The 21,850-nt window shown below is 40.5% G+C and overlaps 1 protein-coding gene across 2 annotated transcripts; it reads left to right on the top strand.

Moving 5' to 3' along the window:
• On the top strand, positions 1-21,299 carry NXPE3 (neurexophilin and PC-esterase domain family member 3). 2 transcript variants are annotated; one of them, XM_048494969.1, is made up of 7 exons: positions 1-156; positions 4,124-4,346; positions 12,318-12,347; positions 14,695-15,449; positions 16,041-16,114; positions 19,101-19,307; positions 20,413-21,299. In XM_048494969.1, exons 2-7 carry the CDS (start codon positions 4,254-4,256, stop codon positions 21,012-21,014), a joined length of 1,761 nt encoding a protein of 586 aa, XP_048350926.1. In that variant the 5' UTR covers positions 1-156; positions 4,124-4,253; the 3' UTR covers positions 21,015-21,299. The 2 variants fall into 2 exon arrangements, with proteins under 2 accessions (XP_048350926.1, XP_048350927.1); XM_048494970.1 differs by lacking the exon at positions 12,318-12,347.
• Positions 21,300-21,850: the final 551 nt, after the last annotated feature.

Consider the following 21,850-nt stretch of genomic DNA (forward strand, 5'->3'; position numbering starts at 1 on the left):
GGTGAGCGCAGTGGCCTGCAGGACCTCCCCACCCCATTCGCCCTCGAATGGTCTCGTCCTCCTCGCTACTCAAACCAGCCATCAGCGGGGAACAGAAGACGGAGACGCTGGCTGTATTTAGCCCTGGGGGTGGCGGAGGGTGCTGCTGGGGGTCAGGTGAGTGGGGCTGCGCTGAGTGGGGAGGCTTCTGAGCGTCTCCATCGCAGGGGCCTGCAGAGCTGTTCAGGAAAGGCTCGGTCCTACTCGTGCTTCTAATCCCCGAGACCTTCCGTTTTGCCCGTAGAGCAGTGAGATCCCGGAGGGCGCTCTGCATGTGCTCAGGAGCTCACTCGATATGTGTCAGAGGTTCTTCGCGGTACGCCCTAGGGGAAAGGAGGCGTTTCGGGCCGGGCCTTGGGTCCCGTTCATCTTTGCAAGGTGGCCATCGGGACTTGGGGAGGGGGGAAGAAGCTGTAGTGGAAGAGCTGGGCTCCTCTTTGTGGGACTGGGCGAGGAAGGGCAGGACCAAGTCCGTTGCAAGAAAGAATTGGCGAATGGCATGGATGGAGCGTAGCAAGGAGTGAAGGTGCTCTTGCTGTGTATCTGTGGTGATTTCGAATGACCCTCTGCTCTCTTTTTTAGCATCACTTCAGTGATGCCTCCCCCCACCCCCCGTAATGAAATTCGATCTTATTAATATCCCTCCCGCTTGCAAGTAGTGTAGGACTGCAAAATGCAGCCTCCTCTGCTGTTTCCTCCCCCTCAGATTTTTTTTTTAAAAAAACGACTACAGTGTGTGCGCGCGTGCGTGGGCTATCCTAGCCAACTCTCTCAGGCTCTGGCTATCGACCTCAGAGTTAAAACAGAACTATTTTTATTTGTCAACAGGGAGATTGCAAACGTCAGCCACTGTTTCAAAACGGATACTGTATGCATTTGTTTTTGGTTTTTGTTTTTTAAAAATCCAACAAGAAAACAGCAAACAAAAAAAATTTGTTATTGTATACGCTCACCATGCAACAGAAGGTTTGGTAGTGGCTTACGAACATGCACACCCAGACTGCATAATAAATAAACCAACATAACCAATGAACTACAGTAGCATTGCACAAGCACAGCAGCACCAAGAAGACAGGCAACTGAAGCTGCACCTGAGAGTACTGTGATCAATATAAACAGCACAGAAGATTAAATGGAGCAAAAGTAATAGTCAGGATCAGCGTTAAAGTAATACAACTATCAGTGTAGAAACAAGCCATCACATAATTTAGATTCTATTGTATCTAGACCTACTGTGTCTGGACATTCTAGCTACCTGAAGGGCTGCTTTGAGGGATAGGTTCACAGATCTCAAAGCATAACCTGAAGGCAAAATATTATGAGGCTCTGTAATATTGTAAAAATAATTAGGGGATGTACTGTTTCATTCTAAGCAGAACCACACCTTTCTACACCCATTGATTTTACTGGGTTTAGAAAGGAAAAACTGCTAATCACAGATCTCACAAATAGTGTGTTAAGGTTGACCCTGAGCCCAGTTTCTGGGTAACTGGAATTTGATCCCAACATAGCAGGCATAGAATTGTGATTTACCATGTGGTCCAGTAATATGGCCTTCATCCCTGAGGTAGCCTTAGTCTCAGTTGTCTGTTGTAGATTGCCCCCCCCCCCCTCTTTTATTCAGTAATCAGGCAGAAGATGTGAGGCGAGCCTATGGCTGTGCGGTAAAGCATCTGCTTTGTATACAAAGGTTTCTCGTATCTCCATTTTCAAAAACATCAGCAAGTAGGTAATGTGAAAGGCCTCCACCTGAGATTCTGGAGTGCCACCGGAAGTCCACAATGCTAACCTTGATGGACCAGTGATCTCAGCATAAAGCAGCTTCATATATGCTCCAGGCCAACAGGACCAGTGTGCTAGATCAATGGCTGGCTCTCAATTTTTTTTTTTAATTGAAGGGAGGGAAGTGTGGGGGAGAATCATGAATTTAAAATGGATTGCTGCTACTGGGTAGAAATGGAAGTGGGAGAAGTATAATTGTAATGACAGCTGGGGTTACAGATTGTGCTTTTTGAACAGCCGCAGGAGAATTGCACAATTATTACAAAAGAAGAATTATAAAAGAATGTGAAGGTGTAGGCACAGTAGAAATCCTGATGTGGAGCAATTTCATGTAAAAAATCTCTCTTATCTATTCAGACCTTTTGTAGTGATCTAAATGAAAAAAAATGAGCCAGTAAACATTTTAGTTCTGGTGTTCAACAAAAAATGTAGGCGCTTTTGACAACCAGCTGTTTCCCTTGCAGGAATTATACTGTTCCCATAGTATCATGGGGCATGCTGGGTTGGATCCAGAGTCAATTGGCAATTTCTCCTGATCTTCCTTCCTCCCCTTCTCATTCATCATGACCCTGTGTCTCCCCCAAGCAGCATTTTGTTCAGATCAGTGAGCTGGGGCAGCAAGCAGGGGTGTGTGTGTGTGGTGGCCTTCCATTCTACCATCAGAAAATGTAGTTCAGATTCAAACCAATGTGTTGGATGTCTTATAGTAAGAGAGGGTTTTTAAAAAAATGTTACACTTTTCAAAAAAATTGATATCCCATGTAAGGAACTTGAGTAAAATTGAATATTGATGAACTATTGTTACCCTGATATTATCCATGCATTCTGCAAGTTGGAAAGGGATTAACCCTTTGAGCCAACCTCTGGACATTAAATATGAGCACATTATTCTGCCCAGCAATGCTATTGTGGTAGTAGTTAGGATCTAGGCTGAAAAAATACTTTTCTTTGATCTTTGTTAATGTTTTTAATACCCCCCCCCTTCCTAAAAATTCATGCTATATCAATTTTGTTGGGGAGAACTTTTTTCAGATCAAAACCCTGGAGGATATTTATCCAAGCTCAATTATAATGTGATTTGAATACTTAGAATGGAAGGACTAATAATTTAACCATGTTACATTTCAGCAAGAAAGCTGGATAAATGGGGAAAAAAATGGGGAATATAAGCACCAACGTACTGATGACAGCTGAATTAGCCTGTGAATCTCTTGATTCTCTTGGAGGAAACACAATTCAAGTGCAGCAACACTATGTGGAGCTTTGATAAAATTTCAATTGCAAAGAATTATTCTAACACCAATGGAGATTTGAACTATTTTTCTGCTGCTGAAGAAAGAGTGGCTAATGCTTACATAATTTTGACATTTTTCAGGATTTTTATATTTTACCCTATTGCAAGAGTGTATTTTAGCAAATTAAAAAAAATTAGATCCAATGGACAGCCTCATCTGAAGCCCCTGTGGCAGGATGCAACACCGCAATGATACAACCCCACTGCCACCAAGAGGGCTTTACAGCAGCGTGGGGAGGCAAACAACAAAGCAAAAAACCCTGCTGCCAGAGAGGCCTCCATTGGCTCTATGTATTTATGCCACCCAAAAATGTAGCTGCAGTGAACCTGGGTGGAAGCTGGCTAACGTCAGCACCATTCCCAGTACTGCCCCTGCCATGTCACTACTGCACCAATACAGCTAGAGGCAGTGTGGGAGCTGTGCTGTGGTGCTAGGTGCTGCATCTAGGCACCATGCAGCAACAGGCACCTAGGGGAGTAATTGGACCCTTAGTTGCATGAGTTTAAACCAGTGGCCATGGACCTACGCTGTCAGGATCAGCATAATTTATAACACCAATTAAGATGGTTTTTCTGTAAAGTGCTAGCAACTTTCAAAACAGACAGTTCAATGCAATCATCAAAAACATTGTTGACTAAAAACTGGAAAGGTTAGGATGTCTTTTTTTATAGTCAGAGTTCTACATTCAGAGTTTTTCCAAAGATTCTTTTGGAAAGGAATTTGTTAACTACTTTAAAATATGTGTCAACATGAACAACACAGTTTCTTCACTTTCAACAGCAGGGTTTTCATTCCATTTTAATTTCTTTAAATTTACAAGGTTAGAAGGGGGGGTAAAAAACAAGGGGGGTAAAAAATTCATCCTCGGCTGTGGGAACCGCACAATCAATTTTGTCTTTATTTATGTTATTTATAGTCTGCCCTTCTCAGTAAAACTCAAGGGGATATTGACAGAATGATGACTGTATCTTAAGATCTAATCTAGAAAATGTTATATCTGTTCACAGGAAGCAGCAATGCAGCAGAAGCCTCCCGTTGAAATCTCTTGCATGATACTCAGCCACAGTTACATTGGTGCCTATGGACTATGGGCGCCATGGCAGCATCTGACTTGAGCGAGAAAGGGTTGAAGGGATCATGTGGCCCAGTTTCTGCAAAATACATGTTTTGTGCTTGGGGCTGGCAGTGCTGGCTGTTCTGTTATTTGTCCACAACTTTTATCAATTAGAGGTGAGTCATGCAACATTGTCTCAAGGACAGGGCAGTGGATTTGAGCAACATTTTTTCTTAGTCACAACTTAGATTAGTTAAAGGTGCCTGTATATGCTTTACTCTGCTCTTGTTTCTTATATAGGTAAGATATATTTTGCTACTACTGCTTAAATGGAGTTTTCTTCCTTGTAGTTCTGCCACAGCTTTTGTTTGTTTTGTGTCTGCAAATTCTTCCAATTTTATTATCAATACTTGGTAAAGCTGACTCTTGTTCGGATTTTTGGGTGGTCATCCAGTTTTCCCTTTGTGCTTACTTTTGTCACACTAGGTGTCTATTTTATAGGCATTCTTTCTCAAGGAGAGGTCCTGTGCCTTTAAAGCTCTTACGATTGGCGGAAATATAATAGATGCTGGTTTTGCCATCATTTCATCTCCACAATGCTACTGATGCTACTAATTCATACCAGACATCCAGCTTTTTAAATGCAGAGGAACCCACCCACCCCCATCCCCCAATACTATGCAACACATATTTCCTGGTCTTCCTCCTGTGACTTTAATAAGATCCTGATTCAGACAAACAAACAAAAAGCAAATGGGCAGTTGATGCACTCTAGCAGGACAATAAACATTGCCTCTTCGTGCACTCAGGTTCATACAGCATGACACTTTTTCTCTCCTAAAGTTAAAAAGATCCATGTATTTATTTATAATTGGTTTTATAATTGGTTTTATATACTGCCCCTCCCCCGAAGGGCTCTGGTTTAATTGCTGCTGGTTTAATTATTTATGTTGCAAGCTTTCAGGGTCTAGATCCCACTTGGTTATATGCATGAAACGTTACCCTCTGTTGATTTATTCAAACATTTATTTTGTGAAATTTTGACCCCAGATTATATATGCACCTGCATACTTGCTTGTAGTGCGATGAAAACTGTAACGTTCAGTATATCTTACTTCTAGAGAAATGTGTTTAGACTTGCCTGCTTGATTAGAGTCTTCTGTACAGCAATCACCTCCATTCATGTAATTTGGACAAAGCACTTTCCAAAAGATCTGATATATATATACAACTCATTCAGTAGTTCATTTTCTCAGAATCACCAATCAAATGTACAGAAAAGAAGGAAAGGGATGTCGGCATTCCTTTATAGTAATTCCTCTGCCTTCCTTGATAGTACAACCTTCTAATTCTAAACAAATGCATCCTTCTACCTCTGACTGATACACACACTGCGTCATACAAACAGATCTGCCTCTGTTAAATCTGGTTTGGCTTTAGGGTTGTAGTCCCAAGCAAGGACCAGGTCCTGTTGATTTCAGTAAAACTTCTTATTTAATATGCTTTGGATTTTTCTGCATTTCTGCAAAAACTTCCCCATTCACCATCTTAAATGTGAAACAATCTGTAGACACATTTAACCTAATCAAGAATTCTGTATCACTTATAAGCTTACATAAAGTAGCTAGACAGTTAGTCTTAGATTTGGTCGAGGAGACGGCTTGAAGTTCCCCTGCTAAATTTGAAACTAGTTGTTCAAAGTGATGTATTCCACGTTCTGGTGTGTCAGCCTGTAATATATTCTCTTTTAATTTATTAAATGTAAAAGAGCTAAGTAGTGTTTCTGTAGCAGCTGCCACCTGAGGTGACCATGTTATTTTCTGATGCCTAAAGTTGGTGGGGTCCTCTGTATTAGTCTTTACCTCAAATGAAAAAGTTACATTGAGTGGAAGATGATCACTTAGCAATAAGTCCCCAACGCTAAAAGATGTGACACACTGGTGTAGATAGGGGGATATTAAGATGTAATCGATCACGCTTAGCACCGAAGCGAGTTTACTCAAGGTAAAGCTATCTGCATTCCTATAGCACTTGAGGCCGTTTAACCATAATTTGTTAAATTTGATGGCAAATTTGATTAACTGAATTCCTGCCGCATTCACGAGAGAGTCCTTTGAGGAGCGAAGAGCTGGGGTTAGAAGAAGCTGTCTGAGATCGTCCTCCTGATTCAAATGGGCCAAAGTGGTAGAAAGGTCCACTCCACCTTGGCTGTTAAAATCGCTCCTACCAGGATCACCTCCGTAGATGGTTGTTTATTTTCTAAATTTTCTACAAATGATGATATCCTACTCCATGTGTTGATTAAGGAGTCTCGTGTCAATCCAGCAGGTATATACAAGTTCACTATAATCATGTGAAGAGCTTCCCCCTCTACCAAAACAGCCTGTGCAAGAGGGGGACATGAGTCGAGAGGAGTTGCTTTGATGCTGTTGGCTACAAATAGTGAAAGTCCTCCAGAATAACGACCAAACTTGGATACTCTTGTAGCAGGAAGAGAGTATTGTTGGTAGCCATTTAAGGCAAGCTCTGAATTGGACCAAGTTTCTTGTAAGGCTATAAACGTAAATTTTTGTAGATAAGTGAGGAAATCACGATTATCGCATTTCTTGATCCATCCGGCTATATTCCACGAGATGAGGGAAATCACATCTCTTCTCTGACTTGGATTTGGAGATACTTCCCCAACATGCTGTGTTGGTCCCAGATTGGCTAAGAGATTTTGATAAGGGTTGGCGTCACTGAGATTGGTCTATGGTTGTAATTTCGTGGTCATTTTGGACCACACAACCATTACCTTGTAGCCTAATCGGGTCTGGCATGGAGGTATGTGTATCTGAAGCCGTGGAAGAATAGTCAATTATAATCTCTTTGGTGGGGCTTGGCTGAGTTGTATTATCCAAGAAGCTCTTAAATGCATGTATTTCAATCGGTACTTGAATGGAAATGCCAGATGATCTGTTATTATCTATAACCTGATCTGTCTTCTGAGACGAGTAACCTCCTTTGACAGAGGGATGCTGATGTTTGGGTGGGCTTCTGTTGGATTGAAGTGGGGTCATCCTCAGCTCTTTCAGTTCCTCGAACCAAGATTTCTTTGGAGTTTTTAGGAGAGTATCTTTATCCAGTACATTTGTGGACCTGAGGTCTACCTCCCAATGTAAGGGGGAGGTTTGATGATATACATTCTCAAGTGCTAGAGAGGTAGCAGCCTGGATAGGAGTGTTGGATGTAAGATCGAGGTATTTGTTGGGGAACAGTGTGTTTCACCGTGAGCTGCTGTGGGTGGCTTTGACACAGGCTCTGGCATTGTAATAGGGTGGTTTGTGATCTTGGCGAGGTGCAGCCTCAAGGCCTTTGTAGTAGGGCTGGTTGAATAAGGGTTGCCTTTAGCCTGACTGGCAGTCCCAACTACTTATGGGCACACAATCTTCCTAATTCGGAGAATTATCTGGAGAACAGCACATTTGAATTGCCCGATTATAGGCAACCAAGGTTGGGCAAGAAGGCGAATTTCTAGAGCATCATACATCCCCAAGGCCTCTGGAACAGAATTGGGAGCAGAATTGAGGTATAAAACATCCTCCACTTCCCTCAAGGATATGTTGGTGGGAAGAGTGGATTTCATTCAGGGACATCTCAAGTTGCTTCCACTCAACCGCTAGTTCTTTGATTCCTTTGGTAAAAGCTTCTGAAGAGTGTCCAGTTTTGTTAGGGTTTCCAACAGCAGTCGCTTTGTTGAACTCCTTTGAATTTGCATTTCTCTTGTCAGGTGTAGCATGGGTGTCCTCAATGAGTCTGTGGATAGTAGTATTCCTAAAGAGACGCATAATTTTAATATCATACCTTCTGGAAAAAAAGTGGCGATGTTTCAACAATAGTGAAGGCATTTTAGATGTGCTAAAAGTTAGGGCAATTCTTTTATAGTAATCCACAGGGGGCAAGTATTCATATGAAGTCAACTGAATCTTGTATGGAGCACACTCTAACAACTGGCTCAAAGAGAACCTAATTGCACTATAATTTGACCACCTATTTTGGTTTAGCTTGGAATGTCCAATATACAACACCACTCGCTCTTTTTGCAAAATTAACGAATTCATATTAACTAGCTTTAGCTGCCGGGTGGGTGTAGGCCTTGAAGGTAGACAGTTAGTCATTTGTTATTGAAGGAGACTGATTTTTCAGACTGATTCTACCCATTCCATTGTCCTTTTTTTAAAAAAAAAATTTAAAGGAGTATTTTATTTCATTGTGATTCCACACATGTAAATACAGTTCTGAATTTATTGTTTACATTTAATTTCAAGAAGGATCAATCTGTTTTGAAAGATAGAGATGGATTCTACAGGGGCATGGTCACCTTTGTATGACTCAAAGAACCTAGTAATGCAAAAAGGAAAGCTCCTTGCTTGAGGGAAAAATTGTCCATTGGCAAAACAAATTTGAAACAGATATTTCAATTTAATTAATCATTGAAATTTCTTTGTTGTACACTCGTTATTCTTTCATTTTCTTTCCATCACCATGCTCATTTGACCTTTCTGTCTGCTAATCTTTTTTTCCTCCTTCCCCTCTCCACTTCTCTCATTTTCTCATTATGGACAGGCAGGTCATTCCATTGCTCTCCAGTGGCACTGCTTGGTTTAATAAAATTATCTTAATCCAATCTTATTGAGCCCAGACCTGGATAGCCCAAGGTAGCCTGAGTTCATTAGATTTTGAAAGCTAAGCGGGATCATCCCTGGTTAGTATTTGGATGGGAGACTGTTGTAAAATATCATGGTCATTATGCAGATGCAGGCAATGGCAAACCACCTCTAAGCATCTCTTGCTTTGAAGACTCTTTGTAATTGCCATAAGTCAGCTGTGACTTGACAGCAAAAGAAAGAAAAGCTTATTTAAACAAAGGCAACATAAATTCTTGTATCTCTGGGTGATTGGGGGGTGGGGGTGAAAGCCTGCGGCCTTCATGCTCTTTGCTTTTAGACAGTTGTAATCAAACAGCTGGATAATTCAGTGGTTAGCTTAGTACAGCATTACCGGATGGAGGAGCTTCAGAGAAACTTAGCACAATGACTTAGCACTGGTTCATGATGCAAAATGCAGGCACTATTGTACAAGCCGCATTCCAGCTTGTCTGCCTGTGCCTCTGCCACAAGGGAAGCTTTTGATTTTTGAGTAAAAATTCAAGGCATGGTGAGTGGTGCCCCGATTAGCCTGGGACCAGGCTACTTCATTGTGCTTCATGTTGTAAGGCTGTTCTTGAGGATGGTGATGGGGAAAGCAGTTCTGTGCTTTCTCTATCTTGTATTTGTTGGCTCAGGATCATTCTTAAGCATACTGTTGGGTCTTGATTGAGAGGTGCATGTAAGTCACTTCTGTAGGCTTCATGTAAGTACAAATAGAATAAGCCTGTGAAGCATTCTTCTGTTGTCATTTTCAGTATGTCCCCATGTATTTTCATCAAATGTTAGTCTGTCCAATGTATTGCCAAAGGCTTTCACAGCTGGATTCAACTGGTTGTGGTGGGTTTTCCAGGCTGCGTGGCCGTGGTCTGGTAGATCTTGTTCCTAATGTTTTGCTTGCATCTGTGGCTGGCATCTTCAGAGGTGTATCACAGAGAGAAGTCTGGTACACACTGTCCAGTGAGAAAGGAATGTTTTTAGTGGAGTATATATTGTCCATATACCAGGGTGGGGAACCAAGGAGTAAGTTTTTGTGTGGAACTTGCTATGCAAAGGTGTGGTTAACTGTGTTAAATTATTCTTCAGAGCTAAACAATTCCTGCTGAAAGCATATCTGTTTAACACATAGGAAAATGGAACTTTGTTCCAAATAATAGCTGTAGAGAGTCCTTAGATTAGTTGCAATGTCAATGACACTGAGTTAGATGTTCATCTCTATTACTTTTTAAGAAATTCTGTTTCTTAACAAATGTATGATAATGGCTGGGTTAAAATAAGTGGGTTTTCTAAGAACACAATAACGATGAATTCTTCTTATACCGTCAGTAGCACCCTAAGCAGAGTTATACCTTCTAAGTTCATTAAAATCAGGTGGGCTTATGGAAAAGTGGCTTCTTTGTTCCAACTACATAGGGGAAATCTATAGATCCCCAACAAGCTGTGCTGGGAAAAAGCATAGCATCAAGTGGAAGTTCCCAACTAAAGGCAGAGGATGTTGTCTTCCACTCAGGGAAACATCTGTATGTGGAAATAGTGTTTCTGTCATTGAGCAACACAGAGGAAACTTGGAAGAGGTAGTGAGGCCTTCACGAAGAAAGGGGAGATATAAATGTTTTAATTAATAAATAATCTTCCAAGGAGACATTCCAGTTTAGTTCAGTCTACAATACTTGTAGGTTTTCAAAATGTTCTTCCGAAATAGCTTGCTCATAAAGCTTATATTCTTGGCTAACCTAATTCTTATAACTTCAGACAAAGTTTTCTATTCTTGAATATGTTCCTAAAATATATAAAACCTACTAGTTCTTTCTCACTATTTTTTTAATCATAAATCAAATGAAAATAGTGATTATAAGAGTGGTATAGATGATTATCTGTTCTATTCCTCCTTTCTCCTTACCCCTCTCCAAGGTTGTTCTATTTGAGTTTCTGAACTCACTGTTTGGCATGTTTAGCAGTTTCTGGCCTGTCAAAGCATCATCCTTTTTTTTTTTTAGTCGGGGACAACCACTGTTTCCCTATATTGGCCATATTTATGCCACCTTCTGCTTACTGGGATTGGCTATTCTCCTCCCTACATAACAAAAAAAAAAAAGGACTGTTGACATGGCTGATTTTCCATGTGGCCAAGACACATCTACATTCAGAACCATGATAACATAAGGCTCCTATATAATGGTCTTCAGTTAATTTCTTTAAGGCATACACATTTGATTTTTTCCTGTTTGTCAGGCTTTACCACTGAATAAAAGAAAACAATTACCATGTACCAATTTATTATAAGTTTGTAAATCATTCCCTTCTTTAGGGTGATTTGTCATCACACATCTTCTCGGTTTAGGATCAAAATATACTGTTTTATGTGAGTGTTTTTTACCTGCAAGAATTATATGCCATCTTTTGTTTCAAAGTTCATAGCTCTTGCTTGCTACCATAACATGAGAGTCCTGGCACATTTTTGCCATTTATTTGCCAAAATTTGCCATTTATTTGGCCTGAAGAAAAAAATCAAATTTCTGCCAAAAAAAAATAAATCAGTTCCGGGTCAAATATCAGTTGTTTAGGCCTCCTCACAAAACATTATCATGGTTAAAATATACATAAGTTACTTACATCAGACATGTTTGATACTGTTTTGCTTATCATTGAAATATGATTATACACATACTAATTCTTTTATTCACTGAGATGTTGATAACATAGGACCTGCTCAGATAATTTCAGAAGACAGATAGGAGCTTTTGACATGTCAAAACAGCATGACGATGGTTGTCATTTAAATCCAAGCTGCAGAGCCGCCTAACATTCTTACAGTTGTTACAAGTCCTTATCATGTGCTTATAGTTCCGTTCAGTTATTATCTCATTTTTGTCAGCAGTTGGAGAATCCATAATGTTCTGTAAATATATAATCTTGTTAACTTATTATTTTATCTTCTGAGGCTGTATTTACACGAACTGCATCAGGGAGTATATTTCATAGTTTTAAATTTTTTACTTTCCCCACATTGTATTTGACTGATGTGCCCTGGGCATTTACAGTACAGAGCGTGGCAAAGAGAATGTGTGTTGTAGATGGCTGTTTTACATAAAGAAGTATAGATTCTTTGGTCTGGCTAGCAACATTTTTTTCTTTTGATGATCACTCCCTGAATTTTGTTCATATTACAATAATATACTTCTAAAACATTTTACGCTGGTCTGGATAAATTATGTGTTTTGTTAATGTTTATTTTATGCTCATTTTTTGGATACAGTATAGTGTCACATCCAGCATTACTAAGTTTGTATGTTTTATATATCAATCAGCTCATCTTTAACAGTGTCTGTAAACTGTAGGTTATATTCTATGTCATTTTAACAAGAAAAGCAGGGGAAAGAAACATGCTCCTATGTTTTCTGATATGTTCTCCGTTTTCTTAAATATTTTTATTTAATTTCTATCCCTCCCTTCCCTGGCCAGGTTAGAAGAGGCAGTCAGAAGGTGACATATGTAAGTAGAGGAGATAATCTTTTGGGTGATTTCTTCCCTGTCCCCTATTAGTTAATAAATGTGGGTAACTGAGAAGAAATATGAAGCAGTGAAGTGATTAGTATTTGGAAATACCTGCTATCTTAAAAAAATAAGATTAGCAGCAGAAGAAAAATCTTCACTTAACACATTCATTGTTTTATTTATGTTTAGTTTCATTTTTTCTGATTTAGTTTTATTTTTAACATTTTTTTCAGCATTAGGTTAAAGCACTTGAAAGCACCAGTGACTTAAGTAGACATTCTAAAGATACCAGTATTTAAAAATTTATTTCTATTTCAGCAGAAATTATATGTTTATAATTCTGTAAGTTATATTGCGTGGGAGTAAGGATTTGTATATCTGTGTTGTACTTTCAAAGATCCTGTTCACTTGAAGGACAAAGGTATTTTAAAATAATGCAAACAGCAAACATAACCAAAATGTCCCTCTGCCAGGGTAAGTGCCCTGTGGAGGGCAGTTCCGCTGGCCTAAGCCTGCGCCGCATCCAGAGGGAGATTCCCCCCACTCTGGATTGGGCTGCCCATGTTCAACTGATTATAAATAGAAATACCTCAGTGACCTGAAGGGGCAATATAGACTTAAGTCACCTTTTAATTGCATAAGAATCATTTGGGTTTTTTTCCTGACACTGACTGAAAGCTGGGATAAGTTGCTCTCCATCCATTAGGATGAAAAACAAATCTGTAACAATTATCCCAACTCTATTTTTTGTAGGATGAAAATTTGTAATATGTTTTGAAAAACTGCAGAAAAATCCCAGTAAATTGGCAAATGACAGGGCCTCTGTATCTCTGTTGTACATAGATGACAGCATTATGAAGAAAAATAAAAGGATAAAGGCTGATGATGGGGCTGGCAAAGCCTCCTATTAGTGGCACCAGCCATACCTGACTATGCCAGGACAATAATGTCATTCTCTCAGCCTTTCTATCTGCTTTTTTCTCTCAGAAAAATGGTCACATTTCGCTTTGTCATCTCAGAATCCATGCTTGGTTGTTCCCGTCTTCAAGAAAAAAGAAGAGAAGCTGGGAAAGGAAGGCCAGCTGATGTAGTTTTTCTGGGCCTGCCAGTTCTGTCATGGAGACATGCCCTTTAAGGGCCCAATTTGGAACAGTACCACAGCACACAGGAGGAAAGGGTTTATGCCACACTGTTTTCCCAACCTACAATGGTACTGGAATGTCCTATTGGTTTTCTTGGGGTAGCTTACATGTGACGATGGGCTATGTGTAAGTTTCCCTAATAGGGAAAATTGTGGCTTCCAATGAGTTCTCTCAGGGCCAAGCTAGACAAGACCATGGTCCCAAGTCATGTTAGCCTCAAATTCTCCATGCTGGTAAATTGTATTCCCAGAATAAGGGTGGTAAATAAAGCTCTGGCAAACAACCAAACAGTCCTGTCTAGAGTCAACAGATGGTCCAGGCCTCTTATCAGCTTTAGCATTTAAAACAAATCATTAAAATGGATAAAAGCTCTCGACAGAATCTGTGCGGCTATCATCAGGGCTATCATGAGTTTCTGCACCACTGCAACAAATACCAGTTATAAGGATCTGGGATGTGGAAATTCACAAATGTGATTCCACTATTATGGGGCAAGCAGTAAACAGTTCTGCTTGGTAGGAGGGGGATGGGAGGGACTGACCATCAAAATCCCTGTGGCAATTGTGATATTTAGGCTGGTTCTAATTCTAGATGTGAACGACAGCTGTTGTTACTTGGTGATGAGCATAATCAGTCCTTCATATGTACAGTGATACTCTTCATTAATGTTTATCTTTGAGAGCAGATATGAAAAATCCAAGGGCAAGGCTCTCGTAAAACTTTGTTCAAATGAGTTTCTCCTTAGTCTTTATGGTAACCAGAGAATAACGAGAACATTTGGAATTCTATCAGTTGCCAGCATTTAGTTCAGTTTGACTGCTAACCAATTAGATTTATTGTAGAGTAGCCCTGTTTACATCCAAAGTCAGACTATAAATTGCATTCTAAGCTTGTGTCTATTTTATATAAGATCTACTTCTAAGGGGATAGACAGGATGGTCCCACAGTGATTATACGCATCTAAACTTTGCCCGGTCATTTTACTAATTATTCTTCTGATCACACTGTGATGTACATGTATAGTTCCAACAAAGAAATAAGAATTTAAGGAAGAACATAGCCTATACATTTTTGAAAATAAGAATCGTGGGGGGATGTTTTATGAGGGTCTCATTTATGGCTCTATGATGTAATACTGAACTCTTACCTTTCAACCTGCAGATAAATATAATCCTGTTTTAAATGGTTTTTTCCCTTTGTAGAATCTGGATCACGACACAGGTTTAAAATGGTTGATAGAAGACGATGACCTGCAGTCTTCATCACAGGCAACTAAAATACCCAGGAAGCTATACTGTGGCTATGAGCACCAGGTTTTATCCAAGAGAGAACAAAGGGAAGAAGAGTCCTTATTTGCTGCTATCCAGTGGCCCAAGCCCCAAAAGAACAAAATTCCATTTGTGAAGAGCACTGACCCTTCTCACAGCAACTTTGTTATACTGAATCCTTATTCACATTTCAGGGTTGGTGATCAGCTGGAGGTGCTGGTCTATGTGAAGGACTATGAAGGAAAACCAAAGCAATATGGCGGAGACTACCTTCAGACAAGAATCCACTCTGCTCACCTGAAAGCTGGAGCCATAGGAAGAACTGTAGATTACCAGAATGGATCCTACAGAGTTTTTTTCACTTTACTTTGGCCAGGAGAGATCACAGTATCGGTGTCCTTGGTCCATCCTAGTGAAGGGATCCAAGTCCTTCAACGTTTACGAGAAGAAAGACCAGACAGGGTGTACTTTAAAAGCCTGTTTAAATCAGGGAGGGTGTCAGAAACCACTGTGTGTAATGTATGTTTGCCTGGAGACATGCCAGTCTGCAACTTCACAGATCTCTACACTGGTGAGCCATGGTTTTGCTACAAGCCAAGAAAACTCTCCTGTGCCACCAGGATCAGCCATTACAAGGGGGGATATCAGAAGGGCCTTTTAACCTCTGAAGAGAGCCTCCTTTTCCAAAGGTGCATATTCTTCCTTATGGTAACTTCATTGCTTGTTCTGTTTTGATCAGAGAACATATGTTGATGTTTCATTCCCTTGACAATTGTGTTCATGGAAGGTGCATCAACAGGACTCTAGGCTGAACTTGGCCCTAGAAAGGGGGGCTAAGCAGCAAGAGTGAATGTATTCATATGTAAGTTCTATCTAGTTTGCTTCGACGACATAAAGGAGTGCAATTCAAAGCCAAACTTCAGTTTTCAAGGGCAGCTTTTGGTTTCTGTTGCACTCTAGTCATAATTGTTACAAGTGGCGTTCAGCCAGTAGACTATTATGCCCTCATTGATTGCGGGCATGCATGACAATAAAAGTCTATGTATAGACCCCGGGATACAGTGTTCCAGGTTCTTGTAGATATCTCAGGCCAAATATGGATTCAATCTACAAAATAATGGATAGATCCACTTTCTCATTTCCAGCCTGCTCTCCCAAATCTTCACCAGCCCTTATACTTGAAATCATGAGGCTTTGAGGAATAGCTTTTGACTCAATACAAGTATGATTTTTTCCAATGAATTATGTCTCATTTTGGTCATCTTTTTTTCTTTTTCTAGTGATGTGAATATCAAAGTGCCAATATTCTCGAGTGGTCCTGATAGGGTGATTGTAAGGCCTTTGGGGCATGCAGGTAAAGTAAGCGTTTAGAAGATTTGTTTCAAACCACTAATAGTTTAAAATCATAGAGTTGGAAGAGACGCAAGGACCGTCCAGTCCAACCCCCTGCCGTGCAGGAACACATGATTAAAGCACTCCCTTATTTGTGTGGTTCACGTAATCAGTGAAAAGTTAGACCAAATTCACATGACTGCTGATTTCATAATAAATTCACCTTTCAGTTGGCAGCTTGGTTGGTATAGGGAGGTTCTGCTGATCAGCTGTCATGGGAGAGATTAACATCATGTAACAACATTTAGAAGGGAAGGCAGCATGGTATAGGTCAGTCTCATCAGATCTCAGAAGCTAAGCAGAGTTACTTGGAAGGGAGATCACAAAGGAAGATTCTGCAAAGGAAGGCACTGGCAAACCACCTCTGCTTCTCACTTGTCTTCAAAAGCCCTTTGCTAGGGTCACCACACGTTGGCTGCAACTTAGTGGTACTTTAGAAGAAGAAGAGTTGGATTTGTATCCCCCCTTTCTCTCCTGTAAGGAGACTCAAAGGGGCTGACAATCTCCGTTTCCTCCACCCCCCCACCCACAACAAACACTCTGTGAGGTAGGTGGGGCTGAGAGAGGTCAGAAGAACTGTGACTAACCCAAGGTCACCCAACTGGCATGTGTTGGAGTGCACAGGCTAATCTGGATTCCCCAGATAAGCCTCCACAGCTCAAGCGGCAAAGCAGGGAATCAAACCTGATTCCTCCAGATTAGAGTGCACCTGCTCTTAACCACTACGCCACTGCCGATCTTTACAGACATACAACAATGTGGTGTTTATATGGTGCTGTAAATTGTTTCACATACATTGTCTCAGTAATCATTAACAGCAACCCTTTGAGATATACCGGTATGTATTATTCTTCAGTTGCAAGAGAAGCGACTGAGGAATTTGAGAAAATAGTGGTGACTGACTGAGTTGAGATTTGAATTAGGAATTTCCTAATTCACAGTGTCCACCTGTATGTGTGTGTGTGTATATCAGTTTCCACTCCCTCTCAGAAACCATTTTATAAAATTATGAAATTATCATTGGATAAATACCTACTAAGCTGATCATATAATTAGGTTCAGAGTATACAAGTCTGCTTACTGGTTTCTGTATTGGGGTAATAGTTTTTTTTAAATACCTGAAGCTAATTGGCTGAAATGTTTCATTCTGGCATTTGTCCTTTGTGATAGACAGGAGCGTAGGGGGAGGAAACGGCGCCCAGGGCAAAATGGTGCCAGCTGAAAACGGGCCAGGCTGAGTGGGGTGGGGCCAGGCCTGGCGAGACAGGGGGGCAATTTTCTGCCTCCACCGGCACATGCACGGCGCACCATCTCCCCCCTCTAGTGATAGGGAAAGGGTTCTTGAAAGGGTTTATTGAATGTTCCTGTTCCAGTACACAATCATGGAAGATTTTTTTAGAGTTACAAAAAGGCTCTGTCTACTATTGATCTAATAGTGTTAATATGTACTTGAATGTATATGCTCCTATGAGAATGAGCATGTAAAAGATTGCTTGATAAAATGGATGCAAAACTGAGGAGAAAACATACACATCAGCAGTGGGGAAAACTTTGGACTAAATAAAGTTTACAGAATATCAAATATTAAGAGAAAATTGGTATTGAATGTTTTTATTTATTTATTTATTTATTTATTGTTGCATTTTTATACCGCCCTCCCCCGGATCAGTGATGACGAACCTTTTTGAGATCGAGTGCCCAAATTGCAACCCAAACCCCACTTAATTATCACAAAGTGCCAACCTGGCAATTTAACCTGAATGCTGAGGTTTAGTTTAGAAAAAACCGGTTGGCTCCCTCTTCCTCCGCCCCACCTGCTTGAGCAGGGGCCAGCCTGCTCTAGCCTCCAGCAAGTCCCACGCACACCACTCTGTGTCTCTCCAGCATCTCTGCCTCCTCTGCGCCCCTGCCCCCCCCTCCCCCCGCCTTAGGCAGCAGCCACCCGGAGCACAGGCACCAGGCGCACCAGCCGAGTCCTCCCTGCTCACCGCGGTGCACGCACCCAGGCCAGCCTAGATGTGTGTGTGTGTGTGTGTGGGGGGGTGATTTTCCGCTCCCCACATGACAAACTCTGTGCACATGCCCACAGAGAAGGCTCCGAGTGCCACCTCTGGCACCCGTGCCATAGGTTCGCCATCACTGTTATAGATGGTGTATCACATCTAAAGATGAAGCTGTAGCTAAAGCAAACGATTACGATGACAAGTGTTGGAAATATAAAAATACAAATGCAACATTCTATCAAATGTGAACATGTAAGAAAGCAAGAAAATATTGGATGGAGGATACATGATGTAATGGAAAACATTTTAAGGCTCAAGATTGAGATGAAGTTAAATATATGTTATTAAACATTATACAAAGTATTATCTCCAAAATATTTTTAAAAATTATTTAAGTACATGGTGGCAGTGGCAAGAGTAATTTATGCAGCAAAATGGAGACATAAATATCCAGACTTGAATGAACAGATGAGTAAACTAACTAACAGCCCAATCCGGGGTCGGGGAGACTTGTGCAGCCAGACATTGCAACTCTGCAGCACCCAACCCAGAAGCCACTGTTTATCACTAGACCCGATGGTGCAAAAAGCTGCACTGGCATAGCCAGGGTGGAGCCCTGGCTTCCTCCCTGCCTTTGACTGCTGGAACACTGGCACAGGGGTTTGGGCTTACATCACCCTTTTTGGTGGCGTATCCCCACAGAACCCAATGGAGAGCTCTTCAGCAATGGGAAGGCTTTTTTGTTGTTATTTTCTGCCTCCCTGCGCTGCGAAGAAGCCTTCCTGGATACAGCAGTGTGGCGCCAAAGCAGCACTGAGTCCCACCTCTGGGACCTCTGGATGGGACTGTAAATATGCAGTTACAGAAAAACTGACTGATGAGAATGTGCTTTGTAAGTAGTTCATAAGGCATAGCTTTTTTAATATTTTGATTTTTCCCCCCCAGAAATGGACAATCTGGAAAGATCACAGAGCCCTGATGTATTTCCTTCTGGTTATTATTACCAAGATGAATGGAGGCCAAGAGCCCAGTGGATCCAGCATTTTAACAAATCATCAGATATTACTGAATGTTTACAGGGGAAAATTATCCACTTGTTTGGAGACTCTACAGTCAGGCAGTGGTTTGAATATCTAACATCATTTGTTGCAGGTTATTATTTTTCCTGCTTTTGGTTTGCTTGTTAAAAATTGGTAGAACGAAAACTCAAGTGAGTCTAAGTTTCACACTGAGCCTTTCTGAGACAAGAAGCCAAAGGCAATTTTTTTCTCAAATGTAAGAAGAGGTTGTTTGAAATCTGATAAATCAATAAAGTGCTGAATCTTTTTAAAAAGTGTTAATTCCCAATATACCCCGAATCACAGCCATAACTACACTTTCAGCAGTCTCAGTCTTCACTACCATTCTTATTTGGCTTTGCAGAATTTGCATTTGTCTAGAAACAGATACTTTTAGGTAATATGGTATTATCGCCAACATTCTTTTGAATGACATTTGCTTATGTTTCTAGAGAAATTTAAGTGTTGAAAAAACTATTTAAGATGTCATTTTGATCAGCTCTAGAATACTGTATACACCGCTGAGAATGCTTAAACATACCTTTTTATTCTAGAGCATATTCACCTTCTAGACAAATGGTTGCTTTCAGCAAGTAAATTTCTCCATTTTGATAGTGGGGGAGATAATAAAAGATATGGAGGAAAGGGAAAGCAAGGACAGAGGGATTTTTATGTGCACATACACATTTTTAGTTTTCAGTTGGGAGTGAAAACTTTCACTAAAGACTTCATGGGCATTGATTTTAATGGTGTTAAAGGGTAATTTTAGCATGTATGTTCTAATGTTTTAGGTGCCTTTGGGGATCCTTGTGAGGGCAGAAATGTGGTGAATAAATTTTGTTGAATAAATAAAAATAAATGAAAGGTAATTTTTGAGGAGAGATTAGGCCCCAAGCATATGGGACAGATGAGAGGAAGGGGCAGATTTTTGATTCGTCATCAGATTCTATGTAAGAAAAAGAAGAAGCACTGAAAGGTGAACTAACAGTGCAATCCGATGCAGTTACTTCTGTTTAATTTTAAAAAGAGGCTTTTTTAGTTGGTCATATCTCTCAGATGGAAATGGTTTCAAGTGATGCCTGTGAAGTAAACTCTACATGTTTGCCTTCTGTATTACCTTTCATGTTACGGGTGCTAATACAGCAGCATCAGTTGGTAACAAATTGCAGGCAATGATACCCTAATTCTTCTCATTTCAGATCTTGTGGAACTGAACCTGGGCAGCCCTAAGAACGTTGGTCCTTTCATGTCTGTGGATGTAAAGCACAACATCTTGTTAAAATTCCGCTGTCATGGGCCCCCCATTCGCTTTTCCACTGTGTTTAGCAGTGAACTGCATTACATTGCCAATGAACTGAATCGCATAGTAGGTGGGAAGAACACTGTGATTGTCATAACTATCTGGTCTCATTTCAGCACTTTCCCTGTAGAAGTGTACATCAGGAGACTGAGAAACATCCGCAGGTCTATTGTTCGGCTGTTGGATCGAAGTCCCAAAACCCTGGTAATCATCAGGACAGCCAATGTCCAGGAGCTTGGGCCAGAGGTTAGCCTTTTCAACAGTGACTGGTATTCATATCAGCTTGATACAGTCATGAGGAAGATGTTCTCAGGAATTGGAGTGTACTTTGTGGATGCTTGGGAGATGTCACTGGCGCACTATTTGCCACACAAATTACACCCAGAAGAGATCATTGTGAAAAATCAATTGGATGCTTTCTTATCCCTTGTGTGTCCACCAGAAACGTACTATAGTCTCCTGAGTGGAATTCATAATAAAATGTGGTCGCTGCTGCTGTAGTACTATTTTGGATATATCTGCACTATTGATTTTTCCCTTGTCAATTCAAGATTGCTGTAACTTGCATCTGATTTGTCCAGACTGCATTGTAGCACATGTTTATGTATTTATGACAGATGAGGTTCATTTCAGATATATTCATATGCATTTCTGTATCATTTCCCAGTTGGCAAAATGTTTTACAGTTTTTATAGTTGTTGCATTTGTTTGCACAGCAAGCCATTTGAGGCAAGTCAGTATTTTATTTAAAATGTTAATCATTGCAGTATTAAACATGTTTCGGTACTCATTGATTGATTTTGTCCTAGCTTCTACTGGAAATTCCACCTTCTATAGTCTGAGTTCAAGATAGGAATCCCAACAACCTTTCTGTCTGTACTTTCTGTGCATTAGTGTAAACCTATATGAGGCAGAATTCATATCCCACGTATCCTAAGTGAAAGGTAAATGTATAACATTTTCAGTTTTTTGTGGTAATCCAATTTTCTGAAGACCAAAATCTTATCTTGTTAGGTATGGATATATCTTACCAATCATTATGTCCTATCAGAGATTGAGTTTCTAAGGCTTCATAATGTGAGGAAGAGAGAGCTCTTGAAATACTGAGAAAGGATATGATTTTTAACTTCTCAGGATTAATATGGTAATATTATCTAGGTAATATAAAAGATACATGGAGAGAGTTTATGCATTCCTCCTCTGGTCAGTGGAACAGTTGGGGTATAGTTTTACAATATTAACTTCCTTTGTAGGAGAGACCACTGAAGACTTACAGATTCACAGTTATGTTAAAGTAAATACTCTGTTGCGCTGTCATTACTGGGCTCTTTAGAGGC

This window comes from Sphaerodactylus townsendi, linkage group LG04, assembly GCF_021028975.2.
Source record: "Sphaerodactylus townsendi isolate TG3544 linkage group LG04, MPM_Stown_v2.3, whole genome shotgun sequence".
Taxonomy (NCBI): Eukaryota; Metazoa; Chordata; class Lepidosauria; order Squamata; family Sphaerodactylidae; genus Sphaerodactylus; species Sphaerodactylus townsendi.

Coding starts and splice junctions, on each gene's coding strand:
- NXPE3 (XM_048494969.1), top strand. CDS start 4,254: ATGTGGCCCAGTTTCTGCAAAATACATGTTTTGTGCTTGGGGCTGGCA. Junction 4,347..12,317: donor ACAACTTTTATCAATTAGAG/GTGAGTCATGCA, acceptor TTCCCTGGCCAG/GTTAGAAGAGGCAGTCAGAA. Junction 12,348..14,694: donor GCAGTCAGAAGGTGACATAT/GTAAGTAGAGGA, acceptor TTCCCTTTGTAG/AATCTGGATCACGACACAGG.